The following is a 27,672-nucleotide window of genomic DNA, read 5'->3' on the forward strand; positions in this document are numbered from 1 at the left end:
CAAATTGAAAACGATAATGAGAAAAATGCCATGAGAGACTTTTATTGCTGTATAAAATTTCAACTAAAAAAAAAAAAAGAATGAAGTTCATCAGCTCATTAGGTACCATTTGTAGGGCAGTAGGGTTGTGTGACTGATACGTATGTGCTGATGTGGAGACGCTTGAGATCCAAAAATAAACTTCTTCCTCTGACTTTAAAGATTTCCATAGTAGTTCTGAGTTACTGGGAACGGTGGAAAGTTGGGGGGTTGGGGCTAATTTGTAGACCTGTGTGGGTTCTTGAAGAAATAGATTGAGAAGTGTGTATTGCCAGTTTGTTAAGGGATGAGTTATAATTTATTTATTTCTAGCATTTGATACATGAGGCCAGCTTTAAAAAAATAAATAGGCTCAGAACTCTGCTTTTGAAGATTGAACTGCCCTTCAAAGAAATTTGCTTCTTGCTCTGTTGAAATGCTGTCCAATTGAGCAGTTGGTATAGTCAAAAGGAACTGGTATTATCATCGATGAGACTTAAGAATTCTCATTTCTTATCTCATTGATTCTTAATCCTTTTTTCTTTCTTACAAGTTAATAGAAAATAACACCAAACAGAATTTTTTTCTTATTTTGTATTTTTCTGTAAACTGCATTTGAATAAAAAGATGAAAATTGCATCTCATGCCAAATGTATCAGCATATATTGTGTATATGTTTTGAAGATAATACTTTAGCATTTAGATATGACTCCTGGTTTTTTTAATTGCAAAGTCTATAGGAAGTTCTACTTAATTCTGTGTAAATGGGATCTATTTTAGATAGTCTATTTTTTTACCCACTAAATTCTAGTTTACTTCTCATTAATAACATGGATCTCTTTGCGCTATGTATTTTGTGTGATAGACCATTGTTTTTTGCACACTTAGATAATTACCATCTGCTATATAAGATGTGGAGAACCTTGTACCTCTCTACATATCTAAAATTAGAATCAAGTCCACAGTTCATCTTTTGGAACCCAATAAAATAAAGCAAAAGTAATGCCAAAAAAAAAAAAATCTGATGATTGGTAAACTAAGAGCTCATTTCTTAGTGAGTAAAATGGTGAGTCTTTATATGTAAGTCTTCTAGAAAATACTTCCGGGGGGTATCTTAGTAAATTGCTGAGGTTCAAGAGATCTTTGGGGGGGGGGAATGCCTATATTTTTAAACCTAATGTGTGTAAAAACTTGATAGGTACTGAACAAAGAGCCATTCTATTTTTTTCCCCATAAGTAGGAAAGTATATTTTTTTAAATTTTCTTTTTGGCTTTTGGAGTCGGTTTGAATTTATGAGAAAGCAGTTAATTCTTTTTTAATTAAAAATTATTATTTATTTTTAGAACTTTCCTTTTTTAAATTTTGAGTTCCAAATTCTCTCCCTCCCTCCCACTCTCTTCCCACCTGTGGGGAAGGCAAGCAATAGGATATCAATTACCCTTGTGAAATTATGCAAAATATATTTCCATATTAGCCATATGTCAAAGAAAAGCATGAAAAATAAAGTGAGAAAATTACTTGCAGTCAGCTTATCAGTTCTCTCTCTGGAGGGTAGGTAGAATTTTTTCATCATGAGTTCTTTGGAATTGTCATGGATCATTATACTGATCAGAATAGCCAAGTCTTTTCTGGGTGTTCATCATTATAACATTACTTGTTCTATGCACAGTGATCTTCCAGTTCTAATCACTTCACTTTGCATCACTTCATATAGATCTTGTCATGTTTTTCTGATTGATATTTTGTTTTGTTTTTCCAGTTACATGTCATGGTAGGTTTTTCAACATTTATCTACTTTCATATTTATAAGTTACACATTTTTTTTTTACCACTCTCCCTTCCCACTTCCATCCCCTTGGCAGCAAATAGTCTGGTAATAGTTGTACATGTTCATTTGTGTTTAACATATTTACATATTAGTCATTTTGTGTATGAGTTGTTTTTCTCATATGGTATTTCACATTTTCATTCTTTTGACTTGGTTTCTTGATATCATGGAATCATTAGCTTCCACTTGCCAAGTTCTAATTTTTAGGAAATACTTTTCTAGGTGAGCCTTTATGCTTCTTCTTCTTCCACATGCCCAATTCTAAATTTCTTTTAAGAAAGATTTTATTTATTTTGAAGTTTACAATTTTTCCTCTATTCTTGTTTTCCTCCACCCATCCTCCACAGAAGGCAGTCTGTTTTTACTATGGTTTACCATGGTCTACATTGATCTAAGTTGAATGTGATGAGAGAGAAATCATATCGTTAAGGAAGAAAAATAAAGTATAAGAGATAGCAAAATTATATAATAAGATAACAGTTTTTTTTCCCCTAAATTGAAGGTAGTAGTCTTTGGTCTTTGTTCAAACTCCACAGTTGGGATTCTTTGGGATCCATCATGTTATCTGCAAAGAGTGAGAGTTTTGTCTCTAACATGATGGATCCCAAAGAATCCCAATTTCTTTTTCTTCTCTTATTGCTGAAGCTAACATTTCTAATACAATATTAAATAGTAGTGGTGATAATGGGGCATTCCTTGTTTCACTCCTGATCTTATTGGGAAGGCCTCTATTGCATATAATTTGCATATAATACATGTTGATTGTTTCAGATAGATACTGCTTATTATTCTAAGGAACAATCCATGTATTCCTACACTTTCTAGTGCCAATTCTAATCTTTAAGAATTTGTTTTCTTCAGTGAGCTTTTGTACCTCATTTGACCAGTTCTGCTTTCTTTTCTTCAGTGAATTTTTGTATCTCTTTGTCCATTTGGCCTGTTCTCCTTTTTTAAAGAAGTTCTTTTCTTCACTACTTTTTGTGACTTTTTTAAACCAAACTATTGATTCTCTTCATAATTTTCTTACATCAATTTGATTTCTTTTCCAAATTTTTCACCTACCACTTATCTTTATTTTTTTTAAATCTTTCAGAAATTCTTGCTAGCCTTGAGTCCAAATGACACTTGTTTGTAGGTGTTTCTATATTAATTTATATATTAATTTCTTCTGAATTTATGTCTTGGTTTTACCTGCCACTGTGGTACTTTTTCTGATAGAACTTCTTTTTTGTGCTTGCTCATTTTTCCAATATATTTAATGGATCATTTATATGTACCTTTTTACTGTATTTATTCTTTGCTTATACTTCCTGCCCCTCCCTCTCTCCCTGTCTCTTGCTTTCTCATCTCTCTTCTCCCCCCCCCCCCTTTCTCTTTGACAGGATAAGAAAAAACTTTTCCTCTAGGCAATAGACAGACATTACTGATTTTTGAGCAGCAGAGTGACATGGTTACATATGTACCTTGGGAAGATAACTTTTGGTAGATTATGGAAGGTATCCAGATTAGAGAGGCAATGAATTATAAAGAGAGAAACCAATTAGAACACTATTAGCCATGCTTGATCCTTTGGAAGATTTAAGTAGATAGACATTTCTCATTGCAAACGTAATAAGGAATATGCATGTGAAATATCACATGTACTCTTAGTTTTACTGACCTTCTTTGATATCTTTTTTAGTCTTGATTACAGAGATGGCTCTCTAGGTAGAAGAGAAGGAGAGAGTGAATTATTCAGAAAGTTATGTGATGTGATGGAAGGAGAAAGGCATCAATTAAAGTCCAGGTTGATGGTAACTATGTTAATGGATAGTAGAGCAGTTAGAAGATGTTGTGGAGCTAGAATAGGAATGACTTGGTAACTTCTTGGATATGAGGTGTGAGGGGAAGAGTTATGGATGACTTCAAAGTTATATCAGCATGGGTAATTGGAAAATGATGGTGCACCTGAAAAGAATAAGGAAATTTAGAGGAAAGCATTTCATCACCTTTGGTTTTTTATATCCTCCATTTCACTTACCACAGGGTTACAAATTTGTACTTATTAATAGTTTAATTTAAGAATCTTAAATGGGGAAGGTTGTCTTTAAATGATCCTTAGCTGAAAATAGTTGCTCATTTATTTTCTAGGGAATATATCACCAGAAACCTGTACTTTAATTTTGGTAACAGCAATTTATGATTAAATTATTTTGTTTTGTTTTGTTCTTATAGGTTTTTGCAAGGCAAATGGGGTTAAGTGGCTTGCCCAAGGCCACGCAGCTAGTTAATTATTAAGTGTCTGAGACCAGATTTGAACCCAGGTACTCCTGACTCCAGGGCCGGTGCTTTATCCACTAAGCCACCTAGCCACCCCGATGATTAAATTATTGAAGTGTTACAATCTTCTTAGGTGGAAGGGGAATGCCAACCCCAAGCAGTTTCTGAAGTTCTGAGGAGTACTTTTACTTCTAGCAGGGATGCTTTTATTTTATTCATTATTAGAAAACATCATAGTATAATTGAGTCAGTAATATAAAATATATCTTGAAACTCTGAAACTTAAATCAGTGATTTTTTCCAAAAATTTATTTGCTTCAACTTAGGTCAAAGATACATCTTCCATGAAGCAGCAATATGAAGTGGCAGAGAGGATAGAGTACTTGTCATATGGTTAGGAAAAATGCATCTTCTGATACGACCACATAATTTTCACTTAACCTTACTGAGTTGAATGTTAGTTTCCTCATCAATAAAATGGAGGTGATAATAATGATGATGATAAGAATAACTAGTATTTAGACAACCCTTTAAGGTTTGCTAAGCATCTTAAAAATATCTTATTTTATACTCATAATAACTCTGGGAAGTCAGTGTTGTTATCCTTATTTTACAGAAGAAGAAACTGAGGCAGAGATTGTTATATTGAATTGCACTCAGTACAATAGTATAACTCAGATTGTACTACCTTGTAATAGGTGCCCCACAGAATTGTTCCTGAGGCTCAAATCAGATAGTGTATATAAAGTGCTTCATTTTTTAAAAAAAAAAATTTAAATTTAATATTTATTTATTCTTATTTTGTACAAATAATGTTTTTTATACATTAATAAAATATTCTTGTTTAAGAGTAAACAAAATACCCCTCTCCCAATAAAATATAGACTTGCATGAGCGATAAAGTAAAGGGGAGAGAAAAAAATTAAAATTAAAGAAGTAATAGTAATAATTGTAGGTATGGCCAGGTGGTGCAATGGATGGAGCACCAGCCCTGGAGCCAGGACCACCCGAGCCCATATCCAGCCCCATACACCCAACAATCACCCAGCTGTGTGATATGCAAGCCACCCCAACCCCCACTGCCCTGCAAAAACCAAAAAAAGGGGGAAAAAAAGGCCCAACATAAAATAGTAATAATAGTAGGGGCGGTTAGGTGGCAGACAGAGCACTAGCTCTTGAGCCCAGAGCACCTGGGTCTAAATCCGGCCTCAGACACCCAATGGTCACCCTGCTATGCAGCGCCAGGCAGTCCACCCAGCCCCATTTGCCCTGCTCCCCCCCCCAAAATATAATAATAATAATAAAATAAAAAATGTGCTTTAGTCTGTGTTCTAACACCACCAACTCTGTCGCAGGTGGATCACATTCTTTATGATAAGTCCATGGCAAAAGTTACTTCCATATTTTTCCACTGTTGCCATTGCTGATCGCAACTCCCTCCTTTCGTATTTCTCCACTGCTACGTACTATATTTTCTCTCTCCTTTCACTCTGACTCTGCTGTAGGGTGGCTGAGTGACACAGCAGACAGATCCCTGGCCCTGGGGCCAAGAGTCCCCAAGCCCCCATATGACCCCTTAGGCCCAGCATCTACCTGGCCCTATAGTCTTGGACAGGCCATCCAATCCCAGCCCCTTGCAAGAAGCAAAAAAGAAAATGCGTTCTATCTGACCACTCTCCCCGCATGGTCCATCCTCTCCTCCTTCATTTACATCCCCACCCCTTCCCCTTGTCCCCTTTCTCTCCTTCTTACCCCACATGTCCATACCCCATTGAGTATATATGCTGTTTCCTCTCCTAGCCACCTCTGATGAGAGCAAAGATTCCCTCATTCCCCCTTGCCTTCCCCCCTTCCATATCATTGCAATAGCTCATTGTAATAAAGAAACATCTTATTATACGAAATAGCCTATTCCTCCTCTCCTTTTTCTTTCTCACATTACATTTCTCTTTTTATCTATTGACTCCATTTTTATACCACAATATATCTTCAAATTCAGTTTTCTCCTGTGCTTCATCTATAAAAGCTCCTTGTACCTGCTCTGTTGAGAAGGTTCGTATGAGTATTATCAGTGTCATTTTTCTATACAGGAATAACATGCACTTCATCCTTGTTAAGTCCCTCATATTTTCCCCTTCTTCAATCTCTATGCTTCACTTGAGTCCTGTATTTGAAGATCAAACCTTCTGTTCATCTCTGGCCATTCCAACAGGAACATTTGAAATTCCCCTGGTTCATTGAAAGGCCATCTTTTTCCCTGGAAGAGGACATTCAGTTTTGCTGGGTAGTTGATTCTCGGTTGCATTCTAAGCTCTTTTGCCTTCTGGTATATTATATTCCAAGCCCTACGAGCTTTTAATGTAGTTGCTGCTAAGTCCTGTGAGATTCTGATTGCATCTTCACATTATTTGAATCGTGTCCTTCTGGCTGCTTGTAATATTTTCTCTTTGACTTGGGAGTTCTGGAACTTGACTATAATATTCCTAGGGGGTTTTTTTGGGGGATCTCTTTCTCGGGGGGGGATCAGTGGATTCTCTCCATTTCTATTTTGCCCTCTGCTTCTAGGATATCAGGGCAATTTTCCTGTAGTAATTCTTTGAAAATGATGTCAAGGCTCTTTTCCTGATAATGACTTTCAGGTATTCCAATAATTTTCAAATTATCTTTCCTAAGTCTGTTTTCCATATCAGTTGTTTTTTCAATGAGATATTTCACATTTTCTTCTAATTTTTCATTTTTTTGGTTTTGAAGTATTGATTCCTGATTTCTGGTAAATTCATCAATCTCCCTAAATTCTATTCTTTGTCTGAAGGATTTATTCTCCTCAGCGAGTTTTCTTATCTCTTTTCCATCTGGCCAATTTTGCTTTTTAAAGCATTCTTTTCCTCAATAACTTTTTGAACTGTTTTATCCATTTGACCTAAGCTGGTTTTTAGCATGCTATTTTCTTCAGCATTTTTTTTTTGGATTTCCTTGACCAGGCTGCTGACTTCATTTCTTGTTTTTCCTGCCTCTCTCTCATTTCTTTTCCCAGGTTTTTTCTAATTCCCTCATTTGATTTTCAAAGTCTTTTTTGAGCCTCTGTCATAGCTTGAGCCCAATTTCTGTTTTTCTTGGAGTCTCTAGATGCAGGAGCTTGTGCTTCCTCATCTTCAGACTGAGTATTTTGATCCTTCTTGGGCTCACAGGCAAAATATTTCTCAATGGTGTTCCTGTTATTTCTCTGCTTGCTCATTTTCCCAGCCTGAGCCTGTTTTGGGGGTGCTTCCTGAGCTTTTGGGACACTCCCACAAGGGTCTCAGTGTGTGAGGCTCTGTCCTCTCTTCTGGTCTGTGAATGACCATATGTGCCCCCCTCTGCCACGGGACTGAGGTTGGGGGGGGGGGGGCTAGACTGCAATCAGGATCTGAATGTGGTCAGAGCCCCAGAGTCCTGTTCCAGGGATAGAGGACAGAGCTCGGCAATCTCTCTTTTCACTCCCCTCCCTAGGTTCAATGCTAAAGTGCTTCAATAATCACATATATTTCAACTATAATTACTTTTACTATTAATTGAAGAATAGTAATTCTTATTTTTTAAGCTTATATAATTAGTTTCTTTATCTCTAACCAAGAAACTTAGACTGTTGTTAATATTAATTTAAAAGGTATTATACTGTGACTTCCTACAGCTAAACTATATTAGAAATACATTCTTTATAACTTTAATCTTAGTGAAACTAAATAATGTACCAGAAAAGCAAGAGAAACACAGCATCGCTTTCAGTGTTAAGCAGTGCTATTAGTAAATCAGTAACACTGGGTGGGAGCCTTGTAGTTCTCGAATTTAATAATTCAGGCAAGGACAGTGAAGCCAGCCGGCTTTTTTTTTTCCTTTTTCTTTCTTTTTCTACGTTTTATTTATTTAAGACAATGGCATTAAGTGACTTGCCCAGCTAGTTAATTATTAAGTGTCTGAGGCCAAATTTGAACTCAGATCCTCCTAGCTCCAAGACTGGTGTTTTATCCACTGTGCCACCTAGCTGCCCCAAACCCAGCCTATCTAAAAGGCAAAAATCATTAAAAGGGATAAACCATATGAAACAACAAATTAAAAGAGGAAATTAAAAGTACAATTAGTTTAGCCTTTATTGATGACCAAAATCTAAGTTTGCCTGATGGAAGAGTTTAAGTTTTTGACTTTCTAAAATTCTCCTTTGAAGTGACATTTTCTCTATCTTTAATAAATATAATTTTAGATTTGAAATTGAAACTATTTTGTTGAATTAGAAGTGAAACAATATGCCTCTCCTTTTCTTTTTGTATGTTTTTTCCAATATCATGTAAAGACAGTTTTCAACAGTTTCTTATAGTCATCCTTTTGCGGGCTTTTGAGTTCCACAGTTTTCTGCCACCCTCCATTCCCTCTGCCCTCTCTATGGCAGCAAGTAATCTGATGTACATGTACAATCATGTTTAGCATTTTTTCCATAATAGTCATATTGTGAAAGAAGAATTAGAACTAAGAGGGGGAAAAACCCTCTATTTCTTTTTAAGCCGTCAATTTTCTTGTTTCATTTGGAGTTCAATCCTTGTGATAATTGAGCATCTAAAACTATCAAGTCATTTTACATAGATATACTTGTTAGATGTATTTCTGTAAAATTATGTTCCTGAGTTGAAAATAATGCTTTCCTTGGGAGACAGATCTTATCTTTGGCACTTAAATGTGACTACAAGCAGCTAAGTCATTTTACTTTTGTTTTTTCATAAAATAGGGATAATAATGACCCATCTACTTCTAGAGTGATTTTGAAAGATTAATTGAAATAATATATGTGGAAGCACTTTGTAAACCTTAAAGTAGTATGTAAATATCAGCTCATTACTGTTTTATTATAACAGATCCTATTCTGATGCCTTATTTTGGGCTCTGAATACTATGCCAGGGACTAAAAAAACTGGCAGATTATCAGCTACTCTTTAGTTGTTTTTATAGTGGACCCTTTGTGTGTCTGTATCTGGGTGTCTGTTACCCATGATCCAGCCAGTGTTAAGCTTACTGAATTGAGTACAGTATGATGAATTTTTTGACTGTATCAATTCCTGAAGATCATCTACTAAGTTACAGAAAGGATATGACTTGTAATTAATTGCTTGAAGGTCACTCACAGTGATGAAATTATGGATCCTTGAAATTTGAAAATGTTATTTTATAAATTAATTTTGAATTAGGAAAAGAAGCTAATTGCTTCAAAGGATCTAAGTGTTCTCAATCTTGTAAAGTTTTTTTAAAGATGATTTTTGTAATGTAAATAACTACTAACCACTTAGTTTGTTCCTTTAGGTTGTTGAGTTTTTTTTATAAAGTAACAAAACCAGGGATTATATTTTAAAACCTCTCCACAATCATAGTTGATGCAAGAAGTATTTTATTTAAATTCACTCTTGCTAGACACAAAATGAAATAGAGTTGTGCTCCTTTGTACTTTCCCTATATTTTCCTAATTATAGATTATTCATTTGTCACTGATTATTTAGGACAGTAATTTTTTCTAAATATTCACATTTTTGGGCCTTTTAATAAATTAAAGGAACTTGGGTAAGGAAAGCTATAATAGAAAGCCCTCAAGATGGAAGAGAAATGCAGGAGTCTTAAAAATGTGGAGAAAGAGGATCCTGAAATAGAACCAGAAGGATGAATAGATGAATAGTCTGAGAGTTAAGCGCAAGAGGCTAAATGCTAAATAATTCCTATCATTCTGTGGTGGTTGCACTTTTAAATTTTTCAACTATTACTCTGGCCTCCTATAACTGTTGCTAAGCCAAGCTGTACATATTTATCTTCTTTAATCCTTTCTTCTAAGTCAGTTTCTCCATTCCCTCATTTGTATTGCTCTTCTCTGAAGTACCTTAAATGGAATGCAGTATTTTCAAGTGCAATCCATCTTACTGAGGTAAAATTAATGTAAGGGATCTCACCTCACTATGTCTTTTTGTATTTGGCTAAACCTTATTTTAGTGCCTTTACTGCTACATTACATCAGAAACTTGGATCTAATTTTCTGACCACTACAATTCCTAGATATCTTTGGATTTTTTTCTCAGTTTCTTTTAATACAGCTATATACTTTAGAGTTGAAGGCTTTTTAACTAAAATCTTTTTTCTTTTTTTTTAAACCTGTTTCTTTGTTAATTTTAAACAAATAATTTTTTTATTTTTTCTTCCTAAATTCATTTATGTATTTTCCTGATTTTTAAGTTCAATTTAAAGTTTCATGAATATTTTATCTTATTTTACATTAATAAAATATTCTTGTTTAAGAGTAAATGAAATAACCTCTCCCCCACATAAATATAGACTTGCTTGAGCAATAAAGTAGGGGGGAGAGAGAAAAAAATTAAAATTAAAAAAAATAATAGTAATAATTGTAGGTATGGCCAGGTGGCGCAATGGATGGAGCATCAGCCCTGGAGCCATGAGCACCCAAGCCCACATCTGACCCCATACACCCAACAATCACCCAGCCATGTGACATGCAAGCCACCGGAACCCCACTGCCCTGCAAAAACCAAAAAAAAAAAAAAGGAAAAAAAAAGACCTAAAATAAAATAGTAATCATAGTAGGGGTGGCTGGGTGGCAGACAGAGCATTGGCCCTTGAGCCAGGAGCACCTGGGTCCAAATCTGGCCTCAGACACCCAACGATCACCCTGCTATGCAGCCCCAGGCAGGCCACCCAGCCCCATCTTCCTTGCACCCCCCCCCCCCAAATAATAATAATAAAACATGTGCTTGAGTCTTTGTTCCAGCACCACCAACTCTGTCACAGGTGGATCACATTCTTTATGATAAGTCCATGGCAAAAGTTACTTCCATATTTTTCCACTGGTGCCATTGCTGATCACAACTCCCTCCTTTTGTATTTCTCCACTACCATGTACTATATTTTCTCTCTCCTTTCACTCTGACTCTACTGTAGGGTCACTGAGTTGCAGACAGATCCCTGGTCCTGGGACCAAGAGGCCCCGAGCCCCCTACCACCCCTTAGGCCCAGCATCTACCTGGCCCTATGGTCCCGGACAGGCCATCCAATCCCAGCCCCTTGCAAGAAGTAAAAAAGAAAATGTGTTATATCTGACCACTCTCCCCTCCATGGTCCAGCCTCTCCTCCTTCATTCACATCCCCACCCCTTCCTCCTGTCCCCCCCACCTTCTTACTCTAGATGTCTATACCCATTGAGTATATATGCTGTTCCCTCTCCTAGCCACCTCTGATGAGAGCAAAGATTCCCTCATTCCCCCTTGCCTTCCCCCCTTCCATATCATTGCAATAGCTCATTGTAATGAAAAAATCTTATTATATGAAATATCTTGGCATATTCCCCCTCCCCTATTTCTTTCTCCCATTATATTTTCCTTTTTTCTATTGACTCCATTTTTACACCATATTTTAATTCAGCCTTCTCCTGTGCTTCATCTATAAAAGCTCCCTCTACCTGCTCTATTAACTGAGCAGGTTCATATGAGTATTATTAGTGTCATTTTTCTATGCAGGAATACATAGAGTTCATCATCAAGACCCTCATATTTTCCCCTTCTCCAATATCTGTTCTTCGCCCGAGTCCTATATCTGAAGATCACACCTTCTGTTCAGCTCTGGCCATTCCAACAGGAACATTTGAAATTCCCCTGGTTCATTGAAAATCCATATTTTTCCCTGGAAGAGGACATTCAGCCTTACTGGGTAGTTGATTCTCGGTTGCATTCTAAGCTCTTTTGCCTTCCGGTATATTATATTCCAAGCCCTATGAGCTTCCAATGTAGTTGCTGCTAAGTCCTGTGTGATCTTGACTGCAACTCCACGATATTTGAACTGTGTCCTTCTGGCTGCATGTAATATTTTCTCTTTGACTTGGGAGTTCTGGAATTTGGCTATAATATTCCTAGGGGTTGGTTTTTTGGGATCTCTTTCTTGGGAGGATCAGTGGATTCTCTCCATTTCTATTTTGCCCTCTGCTTCTAGGATAGCACAGCAATTTTCCTGTAGTAATTCTTTGAAAATGATGTCAAGGCTCTTTTCCTGATCATGACTTTCAGATATTCCAATAATTTTTAAATTATCTTTCCTAAGTCTGAAGTATTGATTCCTGATTTTTGGTAAATTCATCAATCTCCCTGAGTTCTATTCTTTGTCTGAAGGATTTTTTTCTCCTCAAAGAGTTTTCTTATCTCTTTTTCCATCTGGCCAATTTTGCTTTTTAAAGCATTCTTCTCCTCAATAACTTTTTGAACTGTTTTATCCATTTGACCTAAGCTGATTTTTAGCATGCTATTTTCTTCAGCATTTTTTTGAATTTCTTTGACTAAGCTGCTGACTTCATTTTCTTCTTTTTCCTGCATCTCTCTCATTTCTTTGCCTATTTTTTCTTCTAACTCCCTGATTTTATTTTCAAAGTCTTTTTTGAGCTCTGTCATAGCCTGAGCCCAATTTCTGTTTTTCTTGGAGTCTTTAGATGCAGGAACTTGTGCTTCCTCATCTTCAGACTGAGTATTCTGATCCTTCTTGGGCTCACAGGCAAAATATTTCTCAATAGTGTTCCTCTTATTTCTCTGCTTGCTCATTTTCCCAGCCTGACCCTGTTTTTGGGGTGTTTCCTGAGTTTTTGGGACACTCCCACAAGGGTCTCAGTGTGTGAGGCTCTGTCCTCTCTTCTGGTCTGTGAATGACCATATGTGCCCCCCCTCTTCCACGGGGCTGAGGTGGGGGGGGGCTGCTGTTCTATTGAGGGGGGCCTAGACTGCGATCAGGATCTGAATGTGTTCAGAGCCCCAGAGTCCTGTTCCAGGGATAGAGGACAGAGCTCGGCAAGTCTCTCTTTTCACTCCCCTCCCTAGGGTCAGCTCATGCCCTGGGGGCTCCTGCTTATGGGCTCCACCTGCTTCTGTTCCTGGATCTGGGTTGCTGAAAGACCACCTTGCTAGCTGTGTGCCCTGTGGGCTGGGCTTCTCCTGCTCTCTCTGGCAGAGGTCCCTGGATGTTCCCCCACTTTGTGCCCGGTGCTCTCTGGGGCTTAGCTCAGGAAACTCCCCCACTGCTGTGAGCTGCGGCTCCCAGCACCCTGGGGCTGCCTCTGGGAGGCTGAAGTTCTTTCTCTCTGTCAAGCTGCCCCTCCAACCCCGGGGAACAGAGCCTTTCTGCTCTTTTCCAGGTTACCTTGAGTAGGAGAACTACCTCATTGGGCCCCTCTGGGTTCTGTCTCTTGAAAATTTATTTATAGTCCTTAACTTATGAATTTTATGAGAGAGCACCTAATACATGATCCATTCTTCTCTCCATCTTGGCTCTGCCTCCTTCCTCCTTTCCAGATTATTTAAAAAGATGCAAAATAAAAAAATAAGCAACAAACCTCTTATACTTAATTCTCTCTAATTCAAAGGCTGTTAGTAGTATTTTTTTTTTAGGTTTTTGCCAGGCAATGGGCTTAAAGTGGCTTGTGCAAGGCCACACAGCTAGATAATTACTAAGTGTCTGAGGCCAGATTTGAACTCAGGTACTCCTATTAATTAATAGCTGCCCCCATTAGCAGTATTTTTCATTTTCTTTTTTTTTATTCCCTTCAATTATTATATCATTAACTTTTTCCTTTTCAGGATAGGCTGAAGCAATTTTTTAAAAAGTACCATGAAAGGGTAGCAGTGGATAGAGCCTTGGCTCTGGAGTCAGGATTCCCTGAGTTCAAATCTGGCCTCAGACACTTAATAATTACCTAATTGTGGCCTTGGGCAAGCCACTTAACCCCATTGCCTTGCAAAAACCTTAAAAAAAAGTACCATGAAAATTGAAGTAGGTGAATCATTTTGAGATAGCCAGACTGTGGGAAGACCAATCACCATTAGGATACCTTTCTTCCTTTTCTTATCTCTTCATCTTCTCCCTTGGTTAAGGTCACCCACATTCCTGAGATGGCAATTACCAACTCTATTCCTTCCAGTGAGATAAAGGACCATCAGTCCTTAACATCTGCCTTAATGTCATTTTCTAAGATCCTAAGTGCTTTTCTGTCTGCCTTGACTCTATAACTTATAGACTTCTTGCATTGCCATCTGAGTTTATGACAAAATTAGAACCCTTGAAATTTGCCATGTGCATCTTAGGATTCCAGGATTTTCCACTTGCCCTGCAGCTAAACATTTTTTTTAATGTGTACTCTATCCCAATTAGCATGTGAGCTTTTTGGAGGATAAAAAAAGAACTGTCTTGCTTTTTCTATTTGTATCCTCAGTGCTTGGCATCTAGTAATGATTTTTTCATTCATCTCTAACATTCCTTCCAACCCCAAATTTATGATCTTACGAACTGATGTCTAAATAGAAACAATAGAAAACTTGGTAAATAATGAAAATTCCACCTTAAAGTTTGTGATAGTGAACTAAAGGAAAGCTTGGATACAATCTGACATGTATGTATCTGGGTTTTTGGGAGAACAGGTTTAAAGAAAATGCAAGAAAGGTTTTGTGACCTAAAATTCTACAAGATAAGTCAGCCCAGGAATAGGAAACTCAAAAATGAAATTTTGAAGAAGAAAGCAGAAACAGTTTTACTGAAGAAAAAAGAGGCATCTGCCTATAGAGGCTAATGTAACTGCCCAGAGTACCATCAACCAATTCAGATTTAAAGATGTATAGAAGATGGAAGCAAAGACAGGTAAAGAAGACTAATATAAAAGCATATCATGAACCTATAAGCTGTGTCATGAGCAATAAAACTTAGAATGATTAGAGGCTGGCAATGAATATTAAAACAATAGAGAAGACTTTTTTAGCTATGTTGGGGAAAATAACTGGCTGAAATAAAGGATAAATGCTCAGGGTAAAGCGGATGAGAGATAATAAATAGGTAGAACTATTCAATTCTTCTATCTGCTTTTATTTTTAAAGAAAATTTTGTAATATAAAGGTTGGAAGAAGAAAGTTAATAGGGCATTAAAATCTACTGTAAGTGAATTGATATCCATATGGTTACCATTTGCTTTCGGTGAGGTCAAGTTACTAGACCCTAATGAAGAACTTTCAAGGCATTAAAAGGACTAGGGACTCTGATTGATGGACGCTTCCCTGTCTTTGATCTTTAGAAGAACTATAGGAGCATGAGAGGTGCCACAGAACTGGGGAAAGGCAAATGTCCTAATTTTCCAAAAAAGAAAGAGAATAGAATCTTTACAGAATAGGTCAATAAATGTCATCTCAATTTCTTGCAAAAAACTGGATTTTTTTAAAAGATAGCAAACTTCTAGAAAAGGAAGCAATGATCACAGAGTCAGGACAACCTTCTGAAGAATAGGTCATATCAGACTAAGCTGTTTTCCTTTACTGATAGGCTTAGAATAAGTGTAAATAAGGGAATTTTTTAATTTTATTTAGATTTCTGCAAGATTTTTCATAATTTATCTCACTATTTTTAAAAATATTTTTTATTTGTGCTCCTCCCTCCCCTTCCTCCTCCCCCCTTCCCTTCCTCCTCCCCTTGATAGAAAGAAATCCAATATAGATTCTACATATGCAATTATGCTAAATATAGATCTATATTAATCATATTGTGAAAAAAATCAAATCCAAATGGAAGAAAAAAATTAGAAAATACCCAACATAATACAAGACAATTTTAAAAATTGAAGATAGGCATTTAAGTTCCACAATTTCCTTTCTGGATATGGATGGTATTTTCCATCACAAGTCTTTTAGAATTGTCATCTTAAATTATTCTTTGAAAGTAATGGAGATGGGGCGGCTAGGTGGCGTGGTGGATAAAGCACCCGCCTTGGTGTCAGGAGTACCTGGGTTCAAATCCAGTCTCAGTCACTTAATAATTACCTAACTGTGGCCTTGGGCAAGCCACTTAACCCCATTTGCCTTGCAAAAACCTTTAAAAAAAAAGAAAGAAAGAAAGTAATGGAGAAATATGGGCTAGTCTGATATTACGATTAGATGAATTTGATTTATTTAAATGATTAGACTCAAAAATGTCAGGTTCCATGTTCATTTAGCAGGTTTATAGTAGTATATATCATAGTCCTTAAACCTATACTGTTTACCAATTTTATCAGTGAATAATAAAATCATAAAAGGCATGTTTATGAAATTTTTAGATGATGCACAATTGAGAGGGAGAGTTTACTAACAGAAAAGATGAGAAAATTTAGAATCCAAGATCTTGATAGGATATAGATTTTCCTTTTGTATATTTTTTTTTTAGCAATCATCGGCTTTTAGAATTTTTTTCACATTTATGCATTTTTTTAAACCCCCTTTACTTTGCCAGATTCTCACTAAGAGTCTTAGGAAAATTCTCTTTCTCTTTTTTTTAATGGCTTTCACTTAAAACCTACAGTAATTTCAAGTCTGTGATGAAAACAAATTAACCTTTTTTTGACTGTGGACAAGTTACTTAGATATTTTCTTCCTTAGCATCTGTTTACAGATAAGTATGAAAGAATGCCAAGCCTAGGGGCCTCTAATAGCTGTATGAGCTAGTCACTTCATCCCAAATTCCTCATTTGTAAAATGAAGCTGATAATAATAGCACTTACCTTCTAAGGTTATTGTAATGAACATGTTAGATAATATTTGAAAATTGTTTAGCACAATACCTAGTACATAGTAGATTCTATATAAATACTTATTTCCTTCCTCTTCCCCCTCTTCATTTTTTCTCTGTTTGAAAGTAATTGTTAAAATTTGTTTTTCTAAACTGTTGGGAAAATTGAAGTTAGTATGGCAGAAACTTGGATTAGACCAACATCTCACACCCTTTACCAAGATTAGCTCAAAATGGGTATAGGATTTAGACATAAGCAAACTAGGAGATCAAGCAATAGTTTATCTGCCAGATCTATGGAAAGGGAAGCAGTTTATGACCAAGGAAGAGATGGAGCACATTAAAAACAAATTAAGCTCCAGAAATAGTGGATAATTTTGATTACATTAAACTAAAAAGCCTTTGCACAAACTACTCTAACCATGATCAAAAGAAATGTAGTAAATTGAGAAACAATTTTTACAACTAATATTTCTGACAAAGGACTCATTTCTAAAATATACAGAGAACTGAGTCAAATTTACAAAAAAAAAACCCAAGTCATTCTCCATTTGACAAATGATCAAAGGAAATGCAAAAGGCAATTTACAGATGAGACAATCAGAGCAATCCATTGTTCTATGAAAAATTGCTCCAAATCATTACTGATTAGAGAAATGCAAATTAAAGCATCTCTGACATACCATCTGAAATCTATCAGATTGGCCATTATGACCAAGAAAGGACTATGTTCAATATTGGAAGGGATGTGGGAAATCTGGTACACTAATACATTGCTGGTGGAGCTTGAACTCATTTCACCTTTTTTGGAGAGCAATCTGAAATTATGCCCAAAGGGCAATAAAAATGTGCATACTCTTTTTGATCCAGCAATACCACTACTGGGTCTATGCCCTAAAGAGAAATCATGAAAAAGGATAAAAACATCACTTGTACAAAAATATCCATAGCAGCCCTATTTTTGGTAGTAAAGAATTAGAAATTGAGTGAATATCCCATCAATTGGGAACGATTGAACAAATGGAATATTACTGTTCTTTTAGAAATCAAGAGGGATGGGATTTCAGAGAAGCCTGGAAAGACTTGAATGAACTGATGTTGAGTTAGATGAGCAGAACCAGAAGAACATTGTACACCCTAGCAACAACATGGGGTGATGATCAACCCTAATGGAATTGCTCTTTCCATCAATGCAATAATAAAGGACAATTTTAGAGTTCCTGTGATAGAGAATACCACCTGTATTCAGAGAAAGAACTGTGGAGTTTAAACAAAGACCAAAGTCTATTGATTTCAGGGTTTTTTTAAGTGTCTTATATACAACATAATTTTGCTAGCTTTAATATTTTATTTTCTCCTTAAGGAAATGTCTCTCTCAACACAGTCAGTGGGGGGGGGGAAATTGTAAAATTCAAAACCTTTCAAAAATGATAGGTTGAAACTACTATTGTATATAATGGGAAAACTAATAAAATATTTTTTAAAAAATTTATTTTTCTATTGGCAGTCCTTGTATTAAAAAATGTTTAAAATATGCTTTGTCGTAAAATAATGAAAGAGCAAACTATAACTATTTTTGGATATAAAATTTAAATTTTTATGCAGTTTAATTTTATTTGAGAGATAAGTTGAATTATCAAAATAAGTGTTAATACAGTGATTTGTCTCTAACATTTTTCAAAATATATTGTTTCATATACATGTTTCATCTTAAAACAAACCTTTCTAGATTTGAGGTTTAGATTTTAAGGATAAATATTACAAAAGTATTAGAATTAATTATAATTTTTGACATGTAAAAGATAACTTTTAGTACATTTAAGTAGTAATATGGGTATTAACATGAGATTAAGTTAAAAATGTTATGCAAACTACATTAATTTTTAAGGTCAAGATGTTGAGAGTGATAATCTTTAAGTTTACAACCTAGTTGTTAGCATCATCAACTGTGGAGATTTTGCAACAAAGATATTTTTATTATATTATATAAAATTTCCTAATTTCCTCTAGATGAAGACTAGTTATAAATGACTATTAGACATCTTCCCTCTTATTTATTGAGTTGAAAGAGAAGAGGTAAAAATAATATGGGAGCAGATTTGGATAATTATAATATACAAGGCAGTGTACAGCTTACTAAGGTACTTTTCCTTATTTTTATATTTTAAAAAGTATTCATAAAAGTATTTTAAGCTACACTATCAGTTCTAAATTTTACTTCTAAAATAATAATCAATAATCAATCCTATGGGGTTTCTAGCATCAACTTTCATTTTGTAATACATGAGCCTTACTGTAAAACATTATGACATTTTAATTAGGAAAATAGATCATGGTAGTTCACATATTGGAATAAATTTTCTAGGCACTTACTGCTTGGGTATATTGCTTGTTCTAAATTGGAATGAAAAATACATTAAGACATGTCTAAATTAAATCTATTTTCAAAGTTGAAATATTAGAGAATGGTAATGATGCAGGTTAAGTAGCTTTTCAGTGTCTATACAGAGAAAATAAAAGAAATGCTTTGATAATTAAGCTGAAAGATAATTTTGATCATATTCCTTGGCTGCAACATTATTTTCCATTTTTGTGTGCTACAGGCAAAGGTGAAGATAGTGATGTACTCAGTATCAATGCTGATGCATATGACAGTGACATAGAAGGACCATGCAATGAAGAAGCAACTGTGCCAGATGTACCAGAAAATGGCAAAAGTGAAACTGGTCAAATAGATGACCTTCAAAAGGACATTGAGAAAAGTGTGAATGAAATACTGGGATTGGCAGAATCCAGTCCAAAGGAGTCCAAAGCAGCAGCACTGACTGTCCCTCCCTCAGAAGACGTTCAGCCTTCAGCACAGCAGCTGGAGCTCTTGGAACTTGAAATGAGGGCCAGGGCCATTAAGGCCCTGATGAAAGCTGGTGATGTTAAAAAAATAGCTTAAGGTTATGCTTTTGTATTTCCTTAAAGGGAATAATGTCAGTTTATTTTGGTTGTAAAATTTATTTGTATTTTATTTGACATTCCTCATTCAACCCTTTTTTGCAAAACCTGAGTCTTTGGCCAAAAATGCTTTTGGTTATTTTTTTGTGAAGTTTTGTTTTGTTTTGTAACTCATAAAGCTGAATAATTTGGACACTTTGGTAAATAAGTATTCGTTTGGACCTAGTTATTTCTTGGCATTCGTTAACAGAGGGTCCTAGATTACATACATTTAAGTCTAAAATATGACTTAATGTCTTACAAAAATAAAGACCAAGTAGGTTGCCTTTAAGACTGCCTGCACTTTTTCTGTAAGAAGTTAAATTATTTCCTTTTAAACTTCTTCATAATTAAAACATTGAATTTTGTATATGCACTTTTAAAAATACAATGTCTTGAAGATGCCTTTTATTAAGTCTGGGAAATTTAGAAATCTAAAGTGGCTGAGGAGGAGTCTTTTTACATATTAACATAAAATCATTTTCCAACAAACAAACCACTTTAAAAGGTATTTGGTTCTATTGGGCACTTTGTTGAGTTTCTTTCCTAATTGGGGAGAAAAATTCATTTGCATTCCAAGTTATGAGTAAAAGAGACTATTTTATTGTACCAAATTTTATCTGAGAGTTTTTGGTTGAAGATGTGAAGTGATAATTCATTCATTTAAAAAAAAAAAAGGACTGCTGTTCTGGAGATGAAGATTTTTTTTGATACTTTGCCAATAATAAAGTTGTTTCATATCAGTGTGGAGCATTTTGATCACCTAAATAATGTAATAATTACCTTCTAGTTTTATAACATTTATACGAAAATTGACATTTTACATTTTATCTTCAGGATACTTATTTTTTAACAATAATTTTAAATTTTAGAACAAAGACAATTTGGGAAATTCAGCTTAAAAATCAATTTTTACTGGAGTAGGTATAGTTACCTTAATTTTTATACTTGACTGTAATTATAGTATTCACATCAAGAGGTTTTCTAACAGCAGAAAACTCATGGAGCTATATTTTTATTATGTAGCTTATCTATTGTATATTGGTATTAAGTTGATTTTCTATGGAAGTAGATGGCATTTATTAAACATTTGCACTGCACATATTCTTTATTTTTTGGGTTCCCCAATGCTAATTTTCTAAAGTTGTCACATTTTTATCTGAATCATTCTTTTGAAACTCAATAGCCAAAAATTTTTGAAGCAGTTATCTTTAAATTGGTAAGTGTAAGTGTTAATTTAAATAACAGATTTCTAACTGTGACTGGTTGGAGATAAAAAACAACATTGATTGTGAAGAAATCTTTTTTCTTGAATTTGTTAAAACAGACTTAAGTTAAATTCTAAGTTAATACTTAGATACAAATGAACTTTTAAAAAACTTTCCAAGTTATTAAATGAGGTAGGTGATAGTAATATTACTGTAACAATAGTGGGTTTGACAAACGGATGGCAAAAATGACCACCTTTAAGGACCTTAATTTTTCATTTAAAGTCTTGTTATTCACTAATTAGAGGGAAGTTGATTGGAGTGGGTGAGTTTGACATAGAGTGGAATGAACAAATGAATAGAGGTCAGAATTATGCATAAGACAAATAGATTCTCTATTTTCAGGGGTGTAGTTATATGGGTGTGTTCATTTTCAAGTTGAAAGACTTGAAAGCTCTTTAAAAAATGTAAGGCAATAGTAGCTTACTTTTTTAAGTAATAGAGGAAGTTGAGTACAGATCTATGGTGTCATATAAAGTCAATTGATGACTTAATTATTAAGTACCTGCTATATACTCAGCTTAGTTTAGAAGTTTAAACTCCAGCATATTACAATAAACATTTGGTATGGAATAATAAGCAGAGGAATATAAAATTCCTTAAAGATTACCAAAAAAACTCACTTGTGAGAAGTGTTTCAGTACATCTTTTGGTTTTTTTTTCCAAATTGCTGACATTATATATAGGAAGCCCTTTATATTAATTATCTTATATGATTCTTACAATAATTTTGTGAGGTAAGTTGTTTTTTGGGAGCTTTATTTGTGATCTTATCGATGTGGGAACCCTTAGAATAAAATCTTCTCCTTTGATGTAGAACAGTAACTTCTCTGAAAGTCTTGGAAGGTTGTCTAGGACACTGATAGGCTTAGTGAATGGTTACTTTAGAGTTAGAGGAAAGACTTGCATGAAAGTCTTCCTGACTACAAGACCAATCATCTATCCTCTCTTAAAAGTAAGCAGTTCATACAGCTTATTTATTGTAGTTTTACCACCTTTTTATGTATGATGAAATTGGCTCAAGAGAAGCTGTGATTTGGTCAAAGGCAGAGAGGTATTAGAAAATGTCAGAGCTGGACTTCAGTACCCAGTCTTCCATTTCAATTCCCCTATGGTCACACTGAGTTGATTTGTTATTTTTATGGTAATTTTCCAGGCAAAATTAATTAGCAGTTAAGCGAACATAGATAAACCTTGTTCCCAAATTTATGCTTTCTGATTTGTTAGTTTAGTAACTTATTCAGACTTTTGTTTGACTTAGTAGCTAAACAACTTTTAAAACATTATTTTCTTTTTTTATTAACTTAACAAACTTCAATATTTCCTTATATGAAGCTGAACCTGTGTTATAAAATGAAAGTAACTTTATGTGGTAGATAAAGAGCTAACCTCAGAATCAAAGATCCTAGTTGACCTCTGGTGACCCCTAGGTAAATCACCTTAATGTTTAAGTATTCTAAGAAACTCTCAAGGACAATAAGTTATAAATACTGTGCTGACCTATATTTCCAAAGAACATCCTCCCTTTGGAGTTGTTTATACCAATAAAATCACGGATCCAACTCTTATGTATTTAATGTAGCATTAGTAAAAAAATGACCTACTAGTTGTTAGTTGTTAATGGACCTTATGCATTAGTAAACAATCTCAGGTACTAGATCTTTGTGTTCTTTAGAACTCCCCATCTATCCACTTAAAAATAACATAAAAATCCCTCAAAACCTTCTTAATCTATAACCCCAAAGCCCTTTTAATAATTAAGTAAATCTTTTCTCTCCATATTTTATTATAAGAACCTACTTTCCATAAATGAATTTTTTAAGGATGATGATGATTTGAACTGAGGATTTTCATTCCTATCACAGATTACAGGCAGGCCAGAAACTGGAGGCAAGCTGTTCTAAAAATAATTTCTGAATTACTTTGATAATAAAGCTAGCTCATTTATTAATGCCTATTTAGAACTAATTAATGCAAGGTATTTAGAAATGCTTACCTAATAATTTTTTTAAAAATTTATTTCTGTTCCACATTAAAAAGGATGCAATAAAGATTAAATGATTTTGTTAAATGTTAGAATGTTTTTAATTTCATTTAATGGTTCAAAACACCTTTTTACTCACTAAAATTATTAGTAACAATATTTTTAGGAAAAAGCAATGCTTATCTATCCTTAATTTTTTATTTAACCTTTTATGATATAGCAGTTTATGAGCTAGGCTCTGTATTATATTTATTTCAATATTCTGATCATTTGACTGATTCCTAGAGTAAAGGAAGGAGACTATTGAATTGATGAGACTGGAAAGCCAGCAATGTATAACAAAGTTGGGAAGGGGTCAGGGAGGGCACCCCTGATCTCTGGAGGTCAGATTCTAGGTCCAGAGGATGGCTATTCTAGGTGGAGATAAGAGGGCAATAGCAGGGCAGGTGCTCAGATGCTCTAAAATGCTTAGGTTTCTTGGCAGTGGATGGACTTCTTTATCAGTTTCCAATCATTTCAATAGGTTTGGGAGATAGGGGTAGGTATTAGGAGCAAGATTTAAGAGTCAAGAGAACTCTGTGCTTACCCTAAGTACTTGAGCTGACACATTATACTGCACTTAATATTGAGTTAGCAGTGCACTAAAACAACCATTAGTTTTTGTGAGGTTTTATTTTGTACTCAGATTCCAGACTTATCATTCATCCCTACTAAATTTGATCTTATTGTATCTAGCACAATGCTTTGTCCTATCACAATCCCTTTAGATTCAAATTCTGCTATCCAGTCTTCTACTATACCTCCCAGATGTTATCTAAAATTTTAAAATTACTTACAATTTATGTCATAATTATTTGGTATTTATTTACTTTTATATATTTATTATGCCAGTATTATTTGTAACTTTATATAACTGAATCTTTCCTAAGTATGATGATGGCACAGTGTCAGAGTCCATTCCTTCTTTTGTGACTCTAGTGAGCTTCCCATGTGGCTAGAACAGCGTGGAGCACTGGTAACCTTGGGTGGGGGGGATTTAGCATTAAATCATTATAAAATGGCCTATTTCTAATGCAAGACAGCAAATCTGACTGAGAACTGGTGAGATGAAACCCATGAATGGATCATGATTATGGATAGGAATAACTTATTTTAAAAGAGATGTCCTAAAAGAATAATCTTATTTCCTGTATTGACAGCTATGAAATTCATAGAGAAGGAAGACTTCAATCCAGTTTATCTAGATTTTAGCAAAGTATTTGACAAAGTATATCATGAGATTCCTATAGAAAATATAGAGAGAAGTAGGCTAGGTGAGAATACAAATGGATTTTGTTATTAGTGGAATAGCCAGTCTCAGTAATCATTAATAGTTTCCTATCAACTTTGCAGGTTTCTTGTAGAGTGCATCAGGGATTTGTGAATGCATGGATGAAAATAAAAATTATCAAATGTTTACCATATGTCAAGCACTATTAAGCAATGGGGACAAAAAATAGTAAATATGAGATAGGCTTTGTCCTCAAGGAGCTTCTCTCTAATGATGTGGAAGGAGGGAAAAGGAAATGCAAAAATGAAAGTTTAACAGTAAGACAGATGGTAATTCCTGAGAGTCCTTAAATCGTAACAGGAAGAGAAATGACAGTGCCAGTGTTAGTTACAGTTTGGGTCTCATGTGGCGAGCTAGGGTTTGAATAATAAAAAAATTTCACGATTCACGACTAAGTTTTATTACACAAGTGCAAGGTAATTTATTGCATCAGAGTTAATGCATAGAGAATAAGTAGTTAGCAGTGAAAACCAGGGCTTATATGGGGGAACAGGATATGGTGTATGTGCTGGGATAGGGTAACAAAGATTAATTTCTGGGGAACAAATAGGCAACAATTTATAATTGGGATATACTTTGTTGAACTCTTATTTCTACCTCCTTGTAGGATCTTCCCAGTGGTAGGACTGGATGTTGTATCAAATTGGTAAAACACAGGATACCCAGATAGCTGTTATCAATTCAAGGTCTGGTACATAAAGGCAGTTAGCGGTGATACAAGAACATAATTTCTCAGGATACACAAGATTAAACTATATGTTGTCTACCTAGAATTTCCATAGCATCACCAGGGGTCTAGACAATGTAGAGGCAGGGCATGGTAATAAAGGCTGAAGGAGCTTAGGAGGCAGTAATAAAGCGTATTAAGAACTGATGATCCCTCACTTCACTGGAGGAAACAGGACTGATGATTCCCATCTCACCCAAGCCATCTGTGAGCAACTACAAAGTCCAGAAGGGCTCTTTATATTTTTCTCAAACTTAGATGGAAGGTAGAAATATAATCCTTACCTAATTTTACAATAATAAAAAGATAGGAAGGACAGTTAACACACTGGAATGCAGTTAAGATCCAAAAGATCTTGACAAGCAAGAAAAATGGGCTGAACTTCATCAGATGAAATTGAATATGGATAAATGTGTTTGACTCAAAAAAATCAACTTCACATTTTCAGAACGAGAAAGTCATGGTTAGACTAGTTTGTCTGGAAGACCTGGGGGTTTTCATGGACTGTAATGTTAGATAAATCAGCAGGGTAATATGACAGTTAAAATAACTACTTGGGCTACATTAATGAAGAATGATAGTTTTACTCTTAACAACGTTTAGTACCAAGTACAGTTTGGGACACCACATTTTAAGAAGGATATTGATAAAACTGGAAGGATTTAGAAGGGGAAAACCACAACAATTAAAAGTCTCAAGTCCATGCAATATGATTGAAAGAGCTAAGGTTATTGTGCCCAGAGACTCAGGTTAGGCATTTAATAGTTTTTGTATATTTGAAGGGCTAGTGTGTAGAAGTAGAATTAGACTTTCTGTACTTTCCACAAGCAGTTGAACTAGGAGTAAAGGGTAGAAATTTCATAAGAAATCAGAAAAGGATTCCTATAATTAGAGGTTTCCAAAAGTGGAAATGAGCTGCTTCAGGAGGAAGTTTTTTTCTTCACTAGAGGTTTTCAAGCAGTGGATAAATGATGAACTATCTGTTAGGTATACTCCCTTTGGGAATCAATCTGGGGTATAGATAGATAAACTTAGAATTCCTTTTCAAATTTTGGTCTTTCACGAGATGGGGGGAGGTAAATAGGAATCAGAGTTTTAATGACCACTGATAGTTGAATGTGGCTTTAAAAAATAAATTTTGTTAATATGCATTAAAAATTAAAATTAGAACTTTTCTACAAATAGATGGGTATTTCATTTAAGATATCTTTTTGTAAAATGACATAGAACCATTTTACTATAAACCTTAACATTTGCACTTTAGTTCTGTACAGTATACAGATCATGTTGAAAAGAATGGTCTCTTATGCATTTAAAAAGACAGTCTGAATTTTTTTTAAAAAACAGAGATGATTACTTGTCCTCTGCAGTTTAATAACCATGCAATATTTACAGTTATGCTCTTTGGTTCTTCCCCCCCTCTGACTACAACATCAGTTTGATTAACTGGTTTGCAGTGAAAACCTTTTTACAGGCTTCAGAGTTTTCTTCACCTTTTATGTATCCCGTTTACATATTTTAATATTAATGGCAAGAAAAAAATCATAAAACATGAAAGTTGACAAAAATTGCAGTATTTTAACATTTAAATCTGGTCATAAATAAAGTAAGCATAATAAACATTTTTTTTCTCTTTCCACATATTACAGATTGACTTAGCAATAAACATGAAAGTTTATATTATAGTGACTAAGCTATAGGAGTTCATAATCAGATTTTAATTTGCTATCTGCATGCTTTTAGGACTGTATTCCTTCTCTTCATGTTTACAATTATATAATCCCCTATTTATACCATTACATAACTGCTTAACCCTTAAATGTACTTTGTTACAACAGCAAATTGTGTTAAACTATCAGTAATTTATGAATCTTGTTTTAATGAGTGAATCTCCTAAAAAAATCATAGCTGTCATCATTGACAAATTAGTAGTAAGCAAAATTTAATATTTTAACAAGTATTATATTCTAAGGGAGCTAGTTTGTATGGTGGATAGAATGCTGGGCTTGGAAGAGTCAGGTTTCTGAGTTTAAAACTGGCCTCAGACACTTACTAGTTATGTAATTCTGAGCAAGACATTTAATATAGTTTGCCTTAGTTTCTACAATTGTAAAATGAACAGAGAAGGAAGTAGCAAACCATTCAAGTATCTTTGCCAAGGAAAAAAAAGAATCAAACACAACTGAAGCAATTGAACAACACACACACACACACACACACACACACACACACAGACAAACACACAAGATAAAACCCTTTCAGGAATTTTTGGGGAGATGGGGAATTATTAAAAAAAACCAACCAAACTTCTTTCATTTACCTAAACTTTTATATTCTCATCATCTGAGGCAAAATATTTCCCTTGGCAATTTTTTTTTAAATCAACAATTCAGTCACTGGATTATCCTTATGTGGGGAAAAATAAAACTTTAAAAAGCAACACAAGTCTAAATTATTATTCTCTATCAAAGTACCATAAAAAGGTTATTATCACTAAGAGCCTCAACATGAATAACTGCTACATTTGGAATTCTGATGATGCATACTTTGACAACTGGGAAAACCTTTTTCTCTCTATCTGAATTCCCATTACACTCTTCTTGGCTTATAACATAATAAATGCTTATTGATTAATTTGTTTTTTATTTATCTAACAGTAAAAATGCGTTCTTTTCAAATGAAAGCAAAAGTTCATT

The 27,672-nt window shown here is 34.7% G+C and overlaps 1 protein-coding gene across 3 annotated transcripts in view; it reads left to right on the top strand.

Annotated features, from left to right (window-relative positions):
• PLAA (phospholipase A2 activating protein) overlaps nucleotides 1-22,968 on the top strand; it is a 112,196-nt gene extending 89,228 nt beyond the window's left edge. For all 3 annotated transcript variants that reach the window (XM_074200237.1, XM_074200238.1, XM_074200239.1), the window contains one exon: nucleotides 19,286-22,968. In XM_074200237.1, coding sequence (XP_074056338.1) covers nucleotides 19,286-19,629 — 344 coding nt within the window. In that variant the 3' untranslated portion in view covers nucleotides 19,630-22,968. The remainder of the gene's footprint in view (nucleotides 1-19,285) is intronic.
• Nucleotides 22,969-27,672: the final 4,704 nt, after the last annotated feature.

This window comes from Macrotis lagotis, chromosome X, assembly GCF_037893015.1.
Source record: "Macrotis lagotis isolate mMagLag1 chromosome X, bilby.v1.9.chrom.fasta, whole genome shotgun sequence".
Taxonomy (NCBI): domain Eukaryota; kingdom Metazoa; phylum Chordata; class Mammalia; order Peramelemorphia; family Peramelidae; genus Macrotis; species Macrotis lagotis.